The 20,479-nt window shown below is 42.6% G+C and overlaps 1 protein-coding gene across 2 annotated transcripts in view; it reads right to left on the bottom strand.

Moving 5' to 3' along the window:
* LOC133577710 (paired box protein Pax-2a-like) overlaps positions 1-20,479 on the bottom strand; it is a 118,973-nt gene that overhangs the window by 6,637 nt on the left and 91,857 nt on the right. For both annotated transcript variants that reach the window (XM_072912731.1, XM_061931688.2), the window contains exon 8: positions 106-207. In XM_072912731.1, the coding sequence (XP_072768832.1) occupies positions 106-207 (102 nt within the window). The remainder of the gene's footprint in view (positions 1-105; positions 208-20,479) is intronic.

The following is a 20,479-nucleotide window of genomic DNA, read 5'->3' as shown; positions in this document are numbered from 1 at the left end:
GACATATAGAACAAGAAGTGTCATTTGTCGGCGACTTGTACATTTGTCCTAAAATGTTCCACTCCTCTCCTCTAGATGGCGGTGATCACGGCAATCGTCACTTACCAGGAACCATTCCAGCGAGTGTGGAGGTCGGGTAGCTGCCCTGGCCTGTCGGGGGAACGTGAGGGGGGTACCCGGGCAAGGTCGTGTTGGCCATGTCGCGACCTGGACGACACAAAACGGAAAAAACAAGGTTAGGGTTACGTCGAAGCAAAGTTAGCTAAATAGAAACTAGCTAAGGGAGGTAATTATGACTCTTTTTTTATTCTTTGCCATGTTTTCCCTTCACGCCGCTGCCGTGTATATACAGTCGTGCTCATAAGTGTCAGAGTTTGTTGGTGACGAACCCCAAGATGCAGAGATGACGGCAGGCATTGAGCGAGAAAACGTGATTTAATTTAACACTATAGCAAAAAAACAAACAAAAGGCGCGCACAAGGCGGAGAACAAACTTGGCTATGAACTAAAATAGCACAAAGGCTAACTGTCGACAAGAAACAAAAACACTTACTGTGACACGAAGGAACTATGACATGAGCAGAGTGAACAAAAGTAGACAGAGCTACAACGATATGACAGGTAGTAGTGACAACAAGTATTAACGACAATGACAATAATCCAGCCCTGACTGGAGGGGAAAGCAGGTTTAAATAGCTGCTGGCTGATTGACACCCGGTGTGGCCAGGTGTCAATCAGCCACAGCTGAGGGGAAGCAGCACTCAGGGAGACAATCAGGAAATGAAGACAAAATAAAAGCGCTGACAGAAAACTAAGACAAACGCAGAGGAAAAACTTAAACACAGTCAAACTGTCAGGGACAAGCCTGACAATAAGTTGACATACCCTGGGAGAATTGATGATTTCTTGGCCATTCTTCAGAGAATATGAATGGTAACACAAAAACCTTTCTTCCACTCATGCTTAATAGTTGTGTGAAGCTATTTATTGGCAAACAACTTGTGTTTACTCTTTTTAAATCAAAATGACAAAAGAAAGTACCCAAATGACCCTGATCAAAAGTTGACATACCCCAGTGACTTTGATCTGATAACATGCACCAAAGTTGACACAAACAGGTTTGAATGGCTAATCAAGGTTCCAATCCTCACCTGTGACATGTTTGTTTGTAATGAATGTGTGTGTATAAAAGGTCAGTGAGTTTCTGGGCTTCTGACAGACCATTGCATCTTTCATTCAGTGCTGCACAGATGTTTCTGGATTCTGAGTCATGGGGAAGGCAAAATAATTGTCAAAGGATCTGAGAGAAAAGGTAATTGAACTGCATAAAACAGGAAAGGGGTATAAAAAGATATCCACAGGAATCGAGAATGCCAATCAGCAGTGTTCAAACGCTGATTAAGAAGTGGAAAATGAGGGATTCAGGTAGACCAGCAAAGATTTCAGCCACAACTGCCAGGAAAATTGTTCGAGATGCAAAGAAAAATCCACAAATGACCTCAGCTGAAATACAGGACTCTCTGAAAAATTGTGGTGTGGCTGTTTCAAGATGCACAATAAGGAGGCACTTGAAGAAAAATGGGCTGCATGGTCGAGTCTGCGCAAATGTCACAAAGGATCATATATATATATATATATATATTAGAGATGCGCGGTTTGCGGGCACAACCGCGGAGTCCGCGGATTATCCGCGGATCGGGCGGATGAAATTTAAAAAAATTAGATTTTATCCGCAGGTCGGGTCGGGTGGTTCAAATAAAAAAATAAATTGTTTTTAAATAGATTCAGGCGGGTGGCAGTTAAACCAATTGGGAAATATATATACATAGTTAAATGTTGTTACCCACATACGAAAAACGAGCAGGCACCTGCAGCATATGCCACAACAGAAGAAAAGAAAAGAAAAAGAGATGGACACTTTTACAGAGCGAAGGGAAGAGAAGGGACGCCTCGCCGGGGTCCGGGACCGAGGCCCCTTCCCCCGAGAGGGCCCCACCGGGAGCCGTAGCTGAGGCGATCCGCGAGAAGGGCCCGACGCACGTCCAGGGTCACCACCGCGCCCACCGCACCGACACCCCGCCTCGTCCGCCTTCGCTGCGGCCGGCGTCACGCGCAGCAGGTAAGCAGCTTACCTGCCCGCCACCCCCGTGGCCAGGGGCTCGTAACAGGGGTCACTCCGCACGCTCCGCCCGCGCAGCTTACCTGCCCGCCACCCCTGTTGCCGGGGGCGCGTAACAGGGGTCACTCCGCGCGCAGTGCGCTCACGAAAGGGGTGGGGCTCACCCTGGTTGATATAGACAGCAGCTAGGACGGTGGCCATGGTAGTCGGAACCCGCTAAGGAGTGTGTAACAACCCACCTGCCGAATCAACTAGCCCTGAAAATGGATGGCGCTGGAGCGTCGGGCCCATATACCCGGCCGTCGCCGGCAGCGAGACGCGCTTGGAGGTGCGCTCAGCGCGGCTCCCATATGATTGCGCACTGGTGTGGGTCTGGGTCGTGACAGCATGGCACGCGAATGTCTGTACTGCATTGGATCAGTCTCCTTTCTTTAACAGGCAAAAGCTTTATAACCTCACTAATGCCTTGCATCGTCTATATTAGATATATAACAACGGGCGGGTGCGGGCGGATGGCGGGCGGATGCGGTTCTGATCAAATGTTTGATCGGGTGGATTGCGGATGGTTGACGACTTTCTGATGCGGTTGCGGATTAAATAATTGCCTATCCGCGCATCTCTAATATATATATATATATACACAGGTAAAAGCCAGTAAATTAGAATATTTTGAAAAACTTGATTTATTTCAGTAATTGCATTCAAAAGGTGTAACTTGTACATTATATTTATTCATTGCACACAGACTGATGCATTCAAATGTTTATTTCATTTAATTTTGATGATTTGAAGTGGCAACAAATGAAAATCCAAAATTCCGTGTGTCACAAAATTAGAATATTACTTAAGGCTAATACAAAAAAGGGATTTTTAGAAATGTTGGCCAACTGAAAAGTATGAAAATGAAAAATATGAGCATGTACAATACTCAATACTTGGTTGGAGCTCCTTTTGCCTCAATTACTGCGTTAATGCGGCGTGGCATGGAGTCGATGAGTTTCTGGCACTGCTCAGGTGTTATGAGAGCCCAGGTTGCTCTGATAGTGGCCTTCAACTCTTCTGCGTTTTTGGGTCTGGCATTCTGCATCTTCCTTTTCACAATACCCCACAGATTTTCTATGGGGCTAAGGTCAGGGGAGTTGGCGGGCCAATTTAGAACAGAAATACCATGGTCCGTAAACCAGGCACGGGTAGATTTTGCGCTGTGTGCAGGCGCCAAGTCCTGTTGGAACTTGAAATCTCCATCTCCATAGAGCAGGTCAGCAGCAGGAAGCATGAAGTGCTCTAAAACTTGCTGGTAGACGGCTGCGTTGACCCTGGATCTCAGGAAACAGAGTGGACCGACACCAGCAGATGACATGGCACCCCAAACCATCACCCAACCATGCAAATTTTGCATTTCCTTTGGAAATCGAGGTCCCAGAGTCTGGAGGAAGACAGGAGAGGCACAGGATCCACGTTGCCTGAAGTCTAGTGTAAAGTTTCCACCATCAGTGATGGTTTGGGGTGCCATGTCATCTGCTGGTGTCGGTCCACTCTGTTTCCTGAGATCCAGGGTCAACGCAGCCGTCTACCAGCTAGTTTTAGAGCACTTCATGCTTCCTGCTGCTGACCTGCTCTATGGAGATGGAGATTTCAAGTTCCAACAGGACTTGGCGCCTGCACACAGCGCAAAATCTACCCGTGCCTGGTTTACCGACCATGGTATTTCTGTTCTAAATTGGCCCGCCAACTCCCCTGACCTTAGCCCCATAGAAAATCTGTGGGGTATTGTGAAAAGGAAGATGCAGAATGCCAGACCCAAAAACGCAGAAGAGTTGAAGGCCACTATCAGAGCAACCTGGGCTCTCATAACACCTGAGCAGTGCCAGAAACTCATCGACTCCATGCCACGCCGCATTAACGCAGTAATTGAGGCAAAAGGAGCTCCAACCAAGTATTGAGTATTGTACATGCTCATATTTTTCATTTTCATACTTTTCAGTTGGCCAACATTTCTAAAAATCCCTTTTTTGTATTAGCCTTAAGTAATATTCTAATTTTGTGACACACGGAATTTTGGATTTTCATTTGTTGCCACTTCAACTCATCAAAATTAAATGAAATAAACATTTGAATGCATCAGTCTGTGTGCAATGAATAAATATAATGTACAAGTTACACCTTTTGAATGCAATTACTGAAATAAATCAAGTTTTTCAAAATATTCTAATTTACTGGCTTTTACCTGTATATACACATATATATACATAGTGCTTAATGTTCCCCACTAAACTCCTATGAGCATTCTTTGCCGAGTCAGCACAGAGCGCCCTGTTCCGCCTCGCCCGGCGGGCCCCCAAAACACCCACGCCTGCACGTATTCAGCGCTGTAATTGACAGTGACGCTTGGGTCGTCCTGGACGTTTTTTTTTGTTTTTTTTAATTGTAGTGCGTCACGTAACCTCAATCCGCACAGGCGCCATTGTGTACCAGAGCCTTGCTACATTGTAGCGGTGAGGTATGCAAAGGGGGAACAAAAATGTCTCCCGATGGACCTTTTAATGAGGACGACACAGATGAGTGTCGGTGAAAGTAACGTCGGCGTTGATGTTTTATAAGGAAAATGACAGAAAACAACGACGGAGGAATATTTGCTTGATTTTAGGACTTTTTTTTATGCATGACTCTCTTTATTTCTTCACCAAATACTGTAATAATTACAGTACTCAAGCCTTGTAGTATACAGTACATTTAATTCACGCTTCATAACAGTAGATTTCTTTCTTAGAAATCCACTTTTTGTTTACCTTTGCTGCATGTGTTTTTGTATCGGAAAGTATCGAAAAAATTTTTGGTACCGGTACCAAAATATTGGTATCGGGACAACACTACTGCTGGGTATAGATGATACCAGCCTGAGTTTTACTCGATATTGGATGGGAAAGAAAACACGGCCGTAACACACATGAAGCTAAAAACTGATCAAAGCCTGTCTTTATACACAGGCTCCATCCATCCATCCATTTTCTACCGCTTATTCCCTTACGGGGTCGCGGGGGGCGCTGGAGCCTATCTCAGCTACAATCGGGCGGAAGGCGGGGTACACCCTGGACAAATCGCCACCTCATCGCAGGGCCAACACAGATAGACAGACAACATTCACATTCACATTCACACACTAGGGCCAATTTAGTGTTGCCAATCAACCTATCCCCAGGTGCATGTCTTTGGAGGTGGGAGGAAGCCGGAGTACCCGGAGGGAACCCACGCAGTCACGGGGAGGACATGCAAACTCCACACAGAAATATCCCGAGCCCGGGATTGAGCCCAAGACTACTCAGGACCTTCGTATTGTGAGGCAGATGCACTAACCCCTCTGCCACCGTGCTGCCCTATAGTTTAGCATTTAGTTGTATTCAGTGTTAAAAAACATTATGTGGCTCTCACGGAAATACATTTAAAAATATTTGGCTTTCATGGCTCTCTCAGCCAAAAAGGTTCCCGACCCCTAACTTATTTGGAACATCCCACAGGTGAACAGGCTAATTGGGAACAGGTGGGTGCCATGATTGGGTATAAAAGCAGGATGGGGCGAGGGTCACCACTTTGTGAACAAATGCGTGAGCAAAATGTCCAACAGTTTAAGAACAACATTTCTCAATCAGCTATTGCAAGGAATTTAGGGATTTCAACATCTACGATCTGTAATATCATCAAAAGGTTCAGAGAATCTGGAGAAATCACTGCAGGTAAGCGGCCATGCCAGTGACCTTCGAGTCCTCAGGCGCTACTGCATCAAAAAGCGACATCAGTGTGTAAAGGATATCATCACATGGCCACCGGCTTCGCTCGGTCCGAGCTCATCTAAGATGGACTGATGCAAAGTGGAAAAGTGTTCTGTAGTCTGACGAGTCCACATTTCAAATTGTTTTTGGAAACTGTGGACGTCGTATCTGTGATGGTATGGGGGTGTTTTAGTGCCCAAGACATGGGTAACTTACACATCTGTGAAGGAGCCATTAATGCTGAAAGGTACATAAAGGTTTTAGAGCAACATATGTTGCCATCCAAGCAACGTTATCATGGACGCCCCTGCTTATTTCAGCAAGACAATGCCAAGCCACGTGCTACAACAGCGTGGCTTCGTAGTAAAAGAGTGCGGGTACTAGACTGGCATGCCTGTAGTGCAGACCTGTCTCCCATTGAAAATGTGTGGCGCATTATGAAGCCTAAAATAGCACAACGGAGACCCCCGGACTGTTGAACAACTTAAGCTGTACATCAAGCAAGAATGGGAAAGAATTCCACCCGAAGAGCTTCAGAAATTGATCTCCTCAGTTCCCAAACGTTTATGTTTTTGTTGTTAAAGGGAAAGGCCATGTAATACAGTGGTAAAAATTCTGTAACATTAAAAAAAAAAAAAAAAAATCTCTTAAGATTTGTGGCTTGTGCAGCCCTTTGAGACACTCGTGATTTAGGGCTATATAAGTACACTGCAAAAACTGAAATCTAAGTAAGATTAAATATCTCAAATAAGGGTGATATTTGCTTATTTTCTGTCTGATAAGATCATTCTTCTCACTAAGCAGATTTTATGTTAGAGTGTTTTACTTGTTTTAAGTGTTTTGGTCCTAAATGATCTCAGTAAGATATTACAGCTGAGATTTGATGACCTACATTGAGTAAAGCATGCTTGAAACTAGAATATCAACTGTTGCAAAGCTGTGTCATCAACACTCACAAGTATAAAACTACTTTTTTAAAGTCATCATTTCTTATTTCAAGCATGAAAAAAAAAAATCATGATTTTGACACAATTGTGTCTCATAATTAAAACAGATGACAGCCAAATGGACTTTGCTGTTTTATTTTCAATGAAACAATAGGAAACACGTACTCATATAGTAGTACAGTTGGCACAGTACAGTAAACTGACAGTTAATATTTAAACATTTGAAATTTCAAACAATTTTGAACAGAAATAGTTCATGCATATTCAGATAAATTCCTCAAAATTACAATTAAACATTTTTGGGCCGGGGGCCGGGCTGTATATATGCGCACTAATTGACTGAAAGAGCACGCACTTGGCGCGATGATGTCATGTTATCCATGGAAAAATGCATTTTTAGACCATATGATTTGCCTGAGCGGCTGAGAGACTCCGAGAGTAACAAGCGGTTGCCTTGTTGCCTTTCCATTAAGAACAATAAACTAGTTTTTAGTATAAGTTTGCTGGTTTCAAGAAATGTAATGCCGAGCACATATCATTATGTCAAGATAATGGCACTTGCATTTACTTCATTTAAGAATATTTTTCAACATATTGAGCAAAATATATACTATCTTTCTACCAAGAAAAGTGCACTTGTTATTAGTGAGAATATACTTATTTTAAAGGGGAACATTATCACAATTTCAGAATTGTTAAAACCATTAAAAAATCAGTTCTCAGTGGCTTATTATATTTTTTGAAGTTTTTTTCAGAATTTTACCCATCACGCAATATCCCTAAAAAAAGCTTCAAAGTGCCTGATTTTAACCAGCCGTCCATTTTCCTGTGACGTCACATAGTGAAGCCAACACAAACAAACATGGCGGAAAGAACAGCAAGCTATAGCGACATTAGCTCAGATTCAGACTCGGATTTCAGCGGCTTAAGCGATTCAACAGATTACGCATGTATTGAAACGGATGGTTGTAGTGTGGAGGCAGGTAGAGAAAACCAAATTGAAGAAGAAACTGAAGCTATTGAGCCATATCGGTTTGAACCGTATGCAAGCGAAACCGACACGACAGCCAGCGACACGGGAGAAAGCGAGGACGAATTCGGCGATCGCCTTCTAACCAACGATTGGTATGTGTTTGTTTGGCATTAAAGGAAACTAACAACTATGAACTAGGTTTACAGCATATGAAATACATTTGGCAACAACATGCACTTTGAGAGTGCAGACAGCCCAATTTTCATCAATTAATATATTCTGTAGACATACCCTCATCCGCGCTCTTTTCCTGAAAGCTGATCTGTCCAGTTTTGGAGTTGATGTCAGCAGGCCAGGGAAGCTAGGGTCGATATTCTTCTCTTGATCATCTTGGGACGGTGTGAGCCAAGACATCCAGGGGGTTTAGCTCGCTCGTCTGCGGGAACAAACTGCCGCCATTGCTTGCCGTGCTAGCGAGGTCCTTTGTCCCTGAATTGCTCACACACTCCGGCAGATTCAATGGGGGTCTGGCGGCAGATTTCTTTGACTTTATGGTTGGAAATGCATCTGCTTTGAGTGTCGCAGGATATCCACACACTCTTGCCATCTCTGTCGTAGCATAGCTTTCGTCGGTAAAGTGTGCGGAACAAACGTCCAATTTCTTGCCACTTTGGCATCTTTGGGCCACTGGTGCAACTTGAATCCGTCCCTGTTGGTGTTGTTACACCCTCCGACAACACACCGAAGAGGCATGATGTCTCCAAGGTACGGAAAACAGTCGAAAAAACGGAAAATAACAGAGCTGATTTGACTCGGTGTTTGAGAAAATGGCGGATTGCTTCCCGATGCGACGTCACTTTGTGACGTCATCGCTCCGAGAGCAAATATTAGAAAGGCGTTTAATTCGCCAAAATTCACCCGTTTAGAGTTCGGAAATCGGTTAAAAAAATATATGCCGTATTTTCCGCACTATTAGCCGCACCTAAAAACCACAAATTTACTCAAAAGCTGACAGTGCGGCTTTTAACCCGGTGCGCTTTATATATGGATTAATATTACGATTCATTTTCATAAAGTTTCGATCTCGCAACTTCGGTAAACAGCCGCCATCTTTTTTCCCGGTAGAACAGGAAGCGCTTCTTCTTCTACGCAAGCAACCGCCAAGGTAAGCACCCGCCCCCATAGAACAGGAAGCGCTTCTTCTTCTACTGTAAGCAACCACCCGCCCGCGTAGAAGAAGAAAAAGCGCGCGGATATCACCGTACGTTTCATTTCCTTTGTGTGTTTACATCTGTAAAGACCACAAAATGGCTCCTACTAAGCGTCAGGGATCCGGTTCATGAAAAGACGCAATCTCTCCATCCGCACACGGATTACCGGTACTATTTCACAGCAACTGATATTCCTGTGAACCGCACTGGATACAACGGGAGCACGTACGGTGAATATTCGCACCACAGGGAATGAGAAGTCATCCTTCACTGTGGTTCTAGCTTGCCATGCTAATGGCCAGAAACTTCCACCCATGGTGATATTCAAAAGGAAGACCTTGCCAAAAGAGACCTTTCCAGCCGGCGTCATCATAAAAGCTAACTCGAAGGGATGGATGAAGAAAAGATGAGCGAGTGGTTAAGGTAAGTTTAAGTTCACGCGAAGAGGCCGGGTGGCTTTTTTCACGCAGCTCTGTCCATGTTGATATACGTATGTTTGTGATTGCACATTTGCGTACATTTTGGGAGTGAACAGAGTTGTTAGAACGCTGGTTTTTAATATATTATTAAAGTTTGACTGACCTATCTGACTGTTTTTTTGACATTCCTTTAGCGCAGTTAGATGCGGCTTACAACACGGGGCGGCTTATAGGTGGACAAAGTTTTGAAATATGCCGTTCATTGAAGGCGCGGCTTTTAACCCAGGGCGCCTTATGGTGCGGAAAATACGGTGGTCTTTTTTCTGCAACATCAAGGTATATATTGACGCTTACATAGGTCTGGTGATAATGTCCCCCTTTGGGTTCATTGAGGTTAGCTAATTTTACTTGTTTTGGAAAGTCTTGACAAGCCAAATTTTCTTATTCTATTGGCAGATAATTTTGCTTAGTTCAATTAAAATACCCCTAATTTTTTTTTTTTTTTCTTGTTTTTGAACACTTACTTTTTGCAGTGTAAACATTGATTGATTGATTGATTTCCAACATCTTTTATGCGTGTACCAGCCTTCAGTTGGTGAAGACCTCCCGCCAGAGACTTCTGCTTTGTTTGTGTTCAACTTCCTGCTGGAGAAACAGCGAGTACGGCCATGATAGCCTCATTAGCCGCACCTTTTGTTGCCTTTTCAACAGAGATTCTCATTAAATTCCAATTATTGTTTGCTCCCGTCGACAGTCCCCTTAGACTGAATGCCAGCGGATTTATTTGTTCCACCCCTCCCTTGCCCTCTTTTCTCTCGGCTGAGAGATTTTTTTTTCTTTCTGCTCGATGATTCTAAACATGTTTTCTTGCTTTGAGCTGGCAGGTCCGAATACCGCATACTTGCCAACCCTCCCGAATTTTCCAGGAGACTCCCGAAATTCAGCGCCTCACCCGAAAACCTCCCGGGACAAATATTCTCCCGAAAATCTCACGATTTTCAGCCATGCGGACCTGAGTGAGGACAACAGGGTGACACGAACTAAATCATCCAGACTAGAGATAAATTGTATTATTATGTTTATCTTACCTAAAAATAAATATATTTATTAATTAAAAAAAAAAAAAAAAAAAACTAAATACATTTTTACTTTATTTTAAAACATCAAAATTAATTGTATTTTTATTTGTATTTTTTCCTGACTCCTTATTACATCCAGCCATAGAATTATACATTAAAATAAACATATTTGAAATAATTAATTTTAAATTATCATAATAATTCATTTAAAATGACCATATTTAATTATTAAAATAATTGCTTGTTTATCAACAACTTTAGCATTTTATTCATTACATTTTGAAGCTCTCAGAAGCCAAGTTATGTTATATTCCTTAATATTTATTTATGCAAGTTTGAAGTATCAATTATCTAAACACAGTTTTGTTTGCATATTTTCAGGATGTAGATATATATATATATATATATATATATTAGAGATGCGCGGATAGGCAATTATTTCATCCGCAACCGCATCACAAAAGTCGTCAACCATCCGCCATCCACCCGAACTAACATTTAATCAAAACCGCACCCGCCCGCCATCCGCCCGTTGTTATATATCTAATATAGACGATGCAAGGCATTAGTGAGGTTATAAAGCTTTTGCCTGTTAAAGAAAGGAGACTGATCCAATGCAGCAGAGACATTCAATACGTGCCACGCTGTCACGGCCCAGACGCACACCAGTGCGCAATCATCTGGGAGCCGCGCTGAGCGCACCTCCAAGCGCGCTCGCGCCACTCAAACTGCTGCAGGCAGCTGCGTTCACGCATGCATCTGTAAGCCTTGTTTTAACATCCTGTGGCACTCTTCTGGGATCACGGCGGACGAAACTGCTCATGCTCAGGGTGTTTGTGGAGGTTCGGGGTTTTGCACAAATGTGATGCACCATGTTAGATGTCCCGGTTTTGTGACTGTCGTAGACATAAACAGCGTCGCAGCTCTTGCAAATCACGTAGCCAGCATTACTATCATCCTGATTTACAACCTCATAAAAACGAGTCCACGCTGAACTTTTCTGGCCTTTTTTTCCCCTGGTCCTTAGTATTCCCTTTTTTAGTTTGTCGCGTACCACGTACATCTCTTTTTTTCTTCTTCTTCTGTTGTGGCATATGCTGCAGGTGCCTGCTCGTTTTTCATATGTGGGTAACAACATTGAACTATGTATATATATTTCCGAATTGGTTTAACTGCCACCCGCCTGAATCTATTTAAAATCTTTTTTTTTTTTATTTCAACCGCCCAACCCGACCCACGGATAAAATCTAATTTTTTTTTATTTCAACCGCCCGACCCGCGGATAATCCGCGGACTCCGCGGTTGTGTCCGCAAACCGCGCATCTCTAATATATACAGGTAAAAGCCAGTAAATTAGAATATTTTGAAAAACTTGATTTATTTCAGTAATTGCATTCAAAAGGTGTAACTTGTACATTATATTTATTCATTGCACACAGACTGATGCATTCAAATGTTTATTTCATTTAATTTTGATGATTTGAAGTGGCAACAAATGAAAATCCAAAATTCCGTGTGTCACAAAATTAGAATATTACTTAAGGCTAATACAAAAAAGGGATTTTTAGAAATGTTGGCCAACTGAAAAGTATGAAAATGAAAAATATGAGCATGTACAATACTCAATACTTGGTTGGAGCTCCTTTTGCCTCAATTACTGCGTTAATGCGGCGTGGCATGGAGTCGATGAGTTTCTGGCACTGCTCAGGTGTTATGAGAGCCCAGGTTGCTCTGATAGTGGCCTTCAACTCTTCTGCGTTTTTGGGTCTGGCATTCTGCATCTTCCTTTTCACAATACCCCACAGATTTTCTATGGGGCTAAGGTCAGGGGAGTTGGCGGGCCAATTTAGAACAGAAATACCATGGTCCGTAAACCAGGCACGGGTAGATTTTGCGCTGTGTGCAGGCGCCAAGTCCTGTTGGAACTTGAAATCTCCATCTCCATAGAGCAGGTCAGCAGCAGGAAGAATGAAGTGCTCTAAAACTTGCTGGTAGACGGCTGCGTTGACCCTGGATCTCAGGAAACAGAGTGGACCGACACCAGCAGATGACATGGCACCCCAAACCATCACTGATGGTGGAAACTTTACACTAGACTTCAGGCAACGTGGATCCTGTGCCTCTCCTGTCTTCCTCCAGACTCTGGGACCTCGATTTCCAAAGGAAATGCAAAATTTGCATGGTTGGGTGATGGTTTGGGGTGCCATGTCATCTGCTGGTGTCGGTCCACTCTGTTTCCTGAGATCCAGGGTCAACGCAGCCGTCTACCAGCAAGTTTTAGAGCACTTCATGCTTCCTGCTGCTGACCTGCTCTATGGAGATGGAGATTTCAAGTTCCAACAGGACTTGGCGCCTGCACACAGCGCAAAATCTACCCGTGCCTGGTTTACGGACCATGGTATTTCTGTTCTAAATTGGCCCGCCAACTCCCCTGACCTTAGCCCCATAGAAAATCTGCGGGGTATTGTGAAAAGGAAGATGCAGAATGCCAGACCCAAAAACGCAGAAGAGTTGAAGGCCACTATCAGAGCAACCTGGGCTCTCATAACACCTGAGCAGTGCCAGAAACTCATCGACTCCATGCCACGCCGCATTAACGCAGTAATTGAGGCAAAAGGAGCTCCAACCAAGTATTGAGTATTGTACATGCTCATATTTTTCATTTTCATACTTTTCAGTTGGCCAACATTTCTAAAAATCCCTTTTTTGTATTAGCCTTAAGTAATATTCTAATTTTGTGACACACGGAATTTTGGATTTTCATTTGTTGCCACTTCAAATCATCAAAATTAAATGAAATAAACATTTGAATGCATCAGTCTGTGTGCAATGAATAAATATAATGTACAAGTTACACCTTTTGAATGCAATTACTGAAATAAATCAAGTTTTTCAAAATATTCTAATTTACTGGCTTTTACCTGTATATATATATATGAAATACTTGACTTGGTGAATTCTAGCTGTCAATATACTCCTCCCCTCTTAACCACGCCCCCCACCCCCCACCTCCCGAAATCGGAGGTCTCAAGGTTGGCAAGTATGGAATACCGACGTCCTCTGCAGTGGACATTTACGGAGCAATGTCCACTGTAAAGGACGGCGGTTCTCAGACAAGAGTAGTAAAAACTAATTACTGCATTTTTTTTCGATTGATTGAGACTTCAGTACAGTACATATTCCATACAATTGACCACTAAATGGTAACACCCCAATAAGTTTTTCAACTTGTTTAAGTCGGGGTCCATGTTCATCAATTCGTGGTAAACCTGCAACATGCAACCTGTAGATTCTCGCTTTAGCTCTTTAGCTTTTGCCAAAAGTGCAACAGTCCCTAAAAGTTAGAGGAAGGCAACGACGGCGGCAAAAACTTCATCTTCATTTGGCAGCGGCGCGGAGGCCATTAGCGGCTGCCTCTTTAGCTCGAAACAGGACGCGGCGTAGCGTGACGGGGACACCTTCATGTTTCGCCGCGGCAGCCGCGAATCTTTGACCTCCATCTTTGAGGCGTTTGCGAGTCCAAAAAAAAAAAAGGAAAAAAGAAAAGAATAGAAATCCCGGCGTCCTAATTAATTACGAGGGAGTAAAGAATGTTTGGCGAGCCAAATTGCTTTAAATCCCCAAACACGGCCTGAAAGTCAGTCATTGTCAAACGTGCGCTCAAAGGTTAGTTTGCTTTTGGTGAGGACATCTTGTAGGCTGAGGATAGATGTACAAAACCCCAAACCAGTGAAGTTGGCACGTTGTGTAAATGGTAAATAAAAACAGAATACAATGATTTGCAAATTCTTTCCAACCTATATTCAATTGAATAGACTGCAAAGACAAGATACTTAACGTTCGAACTGGAAAACTTTGTTATTTTCTGCAAATATTAGCTCATTTGGAATTTGGTGCCTGCAACATGTTTCAAAAAAGCTGGCACAAGTGGCAAAAAAGACTGAGAAAGTTGAGGAACGCTCATCAAAGACTTATTTGGAACATCCCATGGGTGAACAGGCTGATTGGGAACAGGTGGGTGCCATGATTCAGCTTCCATGAAATGCTCAGTCATTCACAAACAAGGACGGGGCGAGGGTCACCACTTTGTCAACAAACGCGTGAGCAAATTGTCGAACAGTTTAAGAACAACATTTCTCAACCAGCTATTGTAAGGAATTTAGGGATTTCACCATCTACGGTCCGTAATATCATCAAAGGGTTCAGAGAATCTGAAGAAATCACTGAACATAAGCCATGGTATTACGGACCTTTGAATCCTCAGGCGGTACTGCATCAAAAAGCGACATCAGTTTGTAAAGGATATCACCACATGGGCTCAGGAACACTTCAGAAAACCACAACTACAGTTGGTCGCTACATCTGTAAGTGCAAGTTAAAACTCTACTATGCAAAGCGAAAGCCATTTATCAACAACACCCAGAAATGCTGCCGGCTTCGCTGGGCCCGAGCTCATCTAAGAGGGACTGATGCAAAGTGGAAAAGTATTCTGTGGTTTGACGAGTCCACATTCAAATTGTTTTGGGAAACTGTGGACGTCGTGTCCTCCGGACCAAAGAGGAAAAGAACCATCCGGATTGTTCTAGGCGCAAAGTTGAAAAGCCAGCATCTGTGATGGTATGGGGGTGTATTAGTGCCCAAGGCATGGGTAACTTACACATCTGTGAAGGCACCATTAATGCTGAAAGGTACATACAGGTTTTGGAGCAACATATGTTGCCATCCAAGCAACGTTATCATGGACGCCCCTGCTTATTTCAGCAAGACAATGCCAAGCCACGTGTTACAACAGTGTAACCTCATAGTAAAAGAGTGCGGGTACTAGACTGGCCTGCCTGTAGTCCAGACCTGTCTCCCATTGAAAATGTGTGGCGCAATATGAAGGGGGGCTCCCGAAGTCTATTAAATAAAATACTTAAATCGTTAAATAGTAATCAAGAAAAAAAAAAGTCAACTCCAAATAGATACAATCTTATTTGCTGTAAATCTTTTTTTTTTTAGTTTTTGCATAACGCCACTAGCTAAACAAAATGTCACACTTGGCAGAGCTAACGACAGTTCATTATCTATACAAAGTTACACAAATACTTTGTATACATGATTCACTATCGTGCAAAAAAATGTTCATATAAAGTTATATAAATACTTTTTTTTACATGTTCACTATCGTGCAAAAAAAATGTATGCAAAGTTACAATCACAAAAAAAGCACGTAAAATCATGGAGGGACTGCAAAACGCACACACATTGCAAAAAAACAAAACAAAAAAAACAGTTTTAATGTCTACAATTGTGTTAAAATCTTATTTATTTGTAAAAGCAGTGGCTTCAAAGAGCTCTCACTTTGGTCATTTGAATGAGTGTTACAGTGACAGTCATTTTAGGTTAGTCAAGATTTATACCGTTTTTGTTTTGCTTTATTTCCTGGTATGTAAAATAATGCTAAGAACAACCACACTATACAGTAGGAAAGGGACTCACATGGCCCCGTTTGTCGCGGTTTACCTGACACATGAAACATGACGATTTTGGGCTGTGCACTGTGCACTTTTGCCACCGGACATTTTAGATTAATCAAGGTTGACACCGTTTTTATTTTGATTCGTTCTATGATATGTAAAATAATGCTAAAGTAACCACAATATACAGTAGGAAAGGGACTCATATGGCCCGTTCGTCGCGGTTTACCTGACACATGAAACGTGACGAATTCGGGGGGTGCACTATTGGCCTTAGCTGCCAGACATTTTAGGTGAATCAAGCTTTTTACAATTTTTGTTTTGGTTTGTTTCCTGGTATGTAAAAAATGCTAAAAAGAACCACACTATACAGTAGGAAAGGGACTCACGTGGCCCCGTTTGTCGCGGTTTACCTGACACATGAAACATGACGATTTTTGGGCCGTGCACTGTGCACTTTTGCCACCGGACATTTTAGATTAATCAAGGTTGACACCGCTTTTATTCTGATTCGATCTATGATATGTAAAATAATGCTAAAATAACCACAATATACAGTAGGAAAGGGACTCATATGGCCCGTTCGTCGCGGTTTACCTGACACATGAAACGTGACGAATTCGGGGGGTGCACTATTGGCCTTAGCTGCCAGACATTTTAGGTTAGTCAAGCTTTTTACGGTTATTGTTTTGGTTTATTTCCTGGTATGTAAAACAATGCTAACAAGAACCACACTATACAGTAGGAAAGGGACTCACGTGGCCCCGTTTGTCGCGGTTTACCTGACACATGAAACATGACGATTTTGGGCCGTGCACTGTGCACTTTTGCCACCGGACATTTTAGATTAATCAAGGTTGACACCGTTTTTATTTTGATTCGATCTATGATATGTAAAATAATGCTAAAATAACCACAATATACAGTAGGAAAGGGACTCATATGGCCCGTTCGTCGCGGTTTACCTGACACATGAAACGTGACGAATTCAGGGGGTGCACTATTGGCCTTAGCTGCCAGACATTTTAGGTGAATCAAGCTTTTTACAATTTTTGTTTTGGTTTGTTTCCTGGTATGTAAAAAATGCTAAAAAGAACCACACTATACAGTAGGAAAGGGACTCACGTGGCCCCGTTTGTCGCGGTTTACCTGACACATGAAACATGACGATTTTGGGCCGTGCACTGTGCACTTTTGCCACCGGACATTTTAGATTAATCAAGGTTCACACCGTTTTTATTTTGATTCGTTCTATGATATGTAAAATAATGCTAAAATAACCACAATATACAGTAGGAAAGGGACTCATATGGCCCGTTCGTCGCGGTTTACCTGACACATGAAACGTGACGAATTCTGGGGGTGCACTATTGGCCTTAGCTGCCAGACATTTTAGGTGAATCAAGCTTTTTACAATTTTTGTTTTGGTTTGTTTCCTGGTATGTAAAAAATGCTAAAAAGAACCACACTATACAGTAGGAAAGGGACTCACGTGGCCCCGTTTGTCGCGGTTTACCTGACACATGAAACATGACGATTTTGGGCCGTGCACTGTGCACTTTTGCCACCGGACATTTTAGATTAATCAAGGTTGACACCGTTTTTATTTTGATTCGATCTATGATATGTAAAATAATGCTAAAATAACCACAATATACAGTAGGAAAGGGACTCATATGGCCCGTTCGTCGCGGTTTACCTGACACATGAAACGTGACGAATTCGGGGGGTGCACTATTGGCCTTAGCTGCCAGACATTTTAGGTTAGTCAAGCTTTTTACGGTTATTGTTTTGGTTTATTTCCTGGTATGTAAAAAATGCTAAAAAGAACCACACTATACAGTAGGAAAGGGACTCACGTGGCCCCGTTTGTCGCGGTTTACCTGACACATGAAACATGACAATTTTGGGCCATGCACTTTGCACTTTTGCCACCGGACATTTTAGATTAATCAAGGTTGACACCGTTTTTATTTTGATTCGATCTATATGTAAAATAATGCTAAAATAACCACAATATACAGTAGGAAAGGGACTCATATGGCCCGTTCGTCACGGTTTACCTGACACATGAAACGTGACGAATTCGAGGGGTGCACTATTGGCCTTAGCTGCCAGACATTTTAGGTGAATCAAGCTTTTTACAATTTTTGTTTTGGTTTGTTTCCTGGTATGTAAAAAATGCTAAAAAGAACCACACTATACAGTAGGAAAGGGACTCACGTGGCCCCGTTCGTCGCGGTTTACCTGACACATGAAACATGACGATTTTTGGGCCGTGCACTTTGCACTTTTGCCACCGGACATTTTAGATTAATCAAGGTTCACACCGTTTTTATTTTGATTCGTTCTATGATATGTAAAATAATGCTAAAGTAACCACAATATACAGTAGGAAAGGGACTCATATGGCCCGTTCGTCGCGGTTTACCTGACACATGAAACGTGACGAATTTGGGGGGTGTACTATTGGCCTTAGCTGCCAGACATTTTAGGTGAATCAAGCTTTTTACAATTTTTGTTTTGGTTTGTTTCCTGGTATGTAAAAAATGCTAAAAAGAACCACACTATACAGTAAGAAAGGGACTCACGTGGCCCCGTTTGTCGCGGTTTACCTGACACATGAAACATGACGATTTTGGGCCGTGCACTGTGCACTTTTGCCGCCGGACATTTTAGATTAATCAAGGTTGACACCGTTTTTATTTTGATTCGATCTATATGTAAAATAATGCTAAAATAACCACAATATACAGTAGGAAAGGGACTCATATGGCCCGTTCGTCGCGGTTTACCTGACACATGAAACGTGACGAATTCGGGGGGTGCACTATTGGCCTTAGCTGCCAGACATTTTAGGTTAGTCAAGCTTTTTACGGTTATTGTTTTGGTTTATTTCCTGGTATGTAAAAAATGCTAAAAAGAACCACACTATACAGTAGGAAAGGGACTCACGTGGCCCCGTTCGTCGCGGTTTACCTGACACATGAAACATGACGATTTTTGGGCCGTGCACTTTGCACTTTTGCCACCGGACATTTTAGATTAATCAAGGTTGACACTGTTTTTATTTTGATTCGATCTATGATATGTAAAAATAATGCTAAAGTAACCACAATATACAGTAGGAAAGGGACTCATATGGCCCGTTCGTCGCGGTTTACCTGACACATGAAACGTGACGAATTCGGGGGGTGCACTATTGGCCTTAGCTGCCAGACATTTTAGGTTAGTCAAGCTTTTTACGGTTATTGTTTTGGTTTATTTCCTGGTATGTAAAAAATGCTAAAAAGAACCACACTATACAGTAGGAAAGGGACTCACGTGGCCCCGTTTGTCGCGGTTTACCTGACACATGAAACATGACGATTTTGGGCCGTGCACTTTGCACTTTTGCCACCGGACATTTTAGATTAATCAAGGTTGACACCGTTTTTATTTTGATTCGATCTATATGTAAAATAATGCTAAAATAACCACAATATACAGTAGGAAAGGGACTCATATGGCCCGTTCGTCGCGGTTTACCTGACACATGAAACGTGACGAATTCGGGGGGTGTACTATTGGCCTTAGCTGCCAGACATTTTAGGTTAGTCAAGCTTTTTACGGTTATTGTTTTGGTTTATTTCCTGGTATGTAAAAAATGCTAAAAAGAACCACACTATACAGTAGGAAAGGGACTCACGTGGCCCCGTTTGTCGCGGTTTACCTGACACATGAAACATGACGATTTTGGGCCGTGCACTGTGCACTTTTGCCACCGGACATTTTAGATTAATCAAGGTTGACACCGTTTGTATTTTGATTCGATCTATGATATGTAAAATAATGCTAAAATAACCACAATATACAGTAGGAAAGGGACTCATATGGCCCGTTCGTCGCGGTTTACCTGACACATGAAACGTGACGAATTCGGGGGGTGCACTATTGGCCTTAGCTGCCAGACATTTTAGGTTAGTCAAGCTTTTTACGGTTATTGTTTTGGTTTATTTCCTGGTATGTAAAAAATGCTAAAAAGAACCACACTATACAGTAGGAAAGGGACTCACGTGGCCCCGTTTGTCGCGGTTTACCTGACACATGAAACATGACGATTTTGGGCCGTGCACTTTGCACTTTTGCGACCGGACATTTTAGATTAATCAAGGTTGACACCGTTTTTATTTTGATTCGATCTATATGTAAAATAATGCTAAAATAACCACAATATACAGTAGGAAAGGGACTCATATGGCCCGTTCGTCGCGGTTTACCTGACACATGAAACGTGACGAATTCGGGGGGTGTACTATTGGCCTTAGCTGCCAGACATTTTAGGTTAGTCAAGCTTTTTACGGTTATTGTTTTGGTTTATTTCCTGGTATGTCAAAAATGCTAAAAAGAACCACACTATACAGTAGGAAAGGGACTCACGTGGCCCCGTTTGTCGCGGTTTACCTGACACATGAAACATGACGATTTTGGGCCGTGCACTTTGCACTTTTGCCATCGGACATTTT

The sequence above is a fragment of the Nerophis lumbriciformis genome, linkage group LG39 (assembly GCF_033978685.3).
Source record: "Nerophis lumbriciformis linkage group LG39, RoL_Nlum_v2.1, whole genome shotgun sequence".
Lineage (NCBI taxonomy): Eukaryota > Metazoa > Chordata > Actinopteri > Syngnathiformes > Syngnathidae > Nerophis > Nerophis lumbriciformis.
Note: the sequence above shows the minus strand (reverse complement) of the source record. Positions and strands in the feature narration are given on the sequence as shown.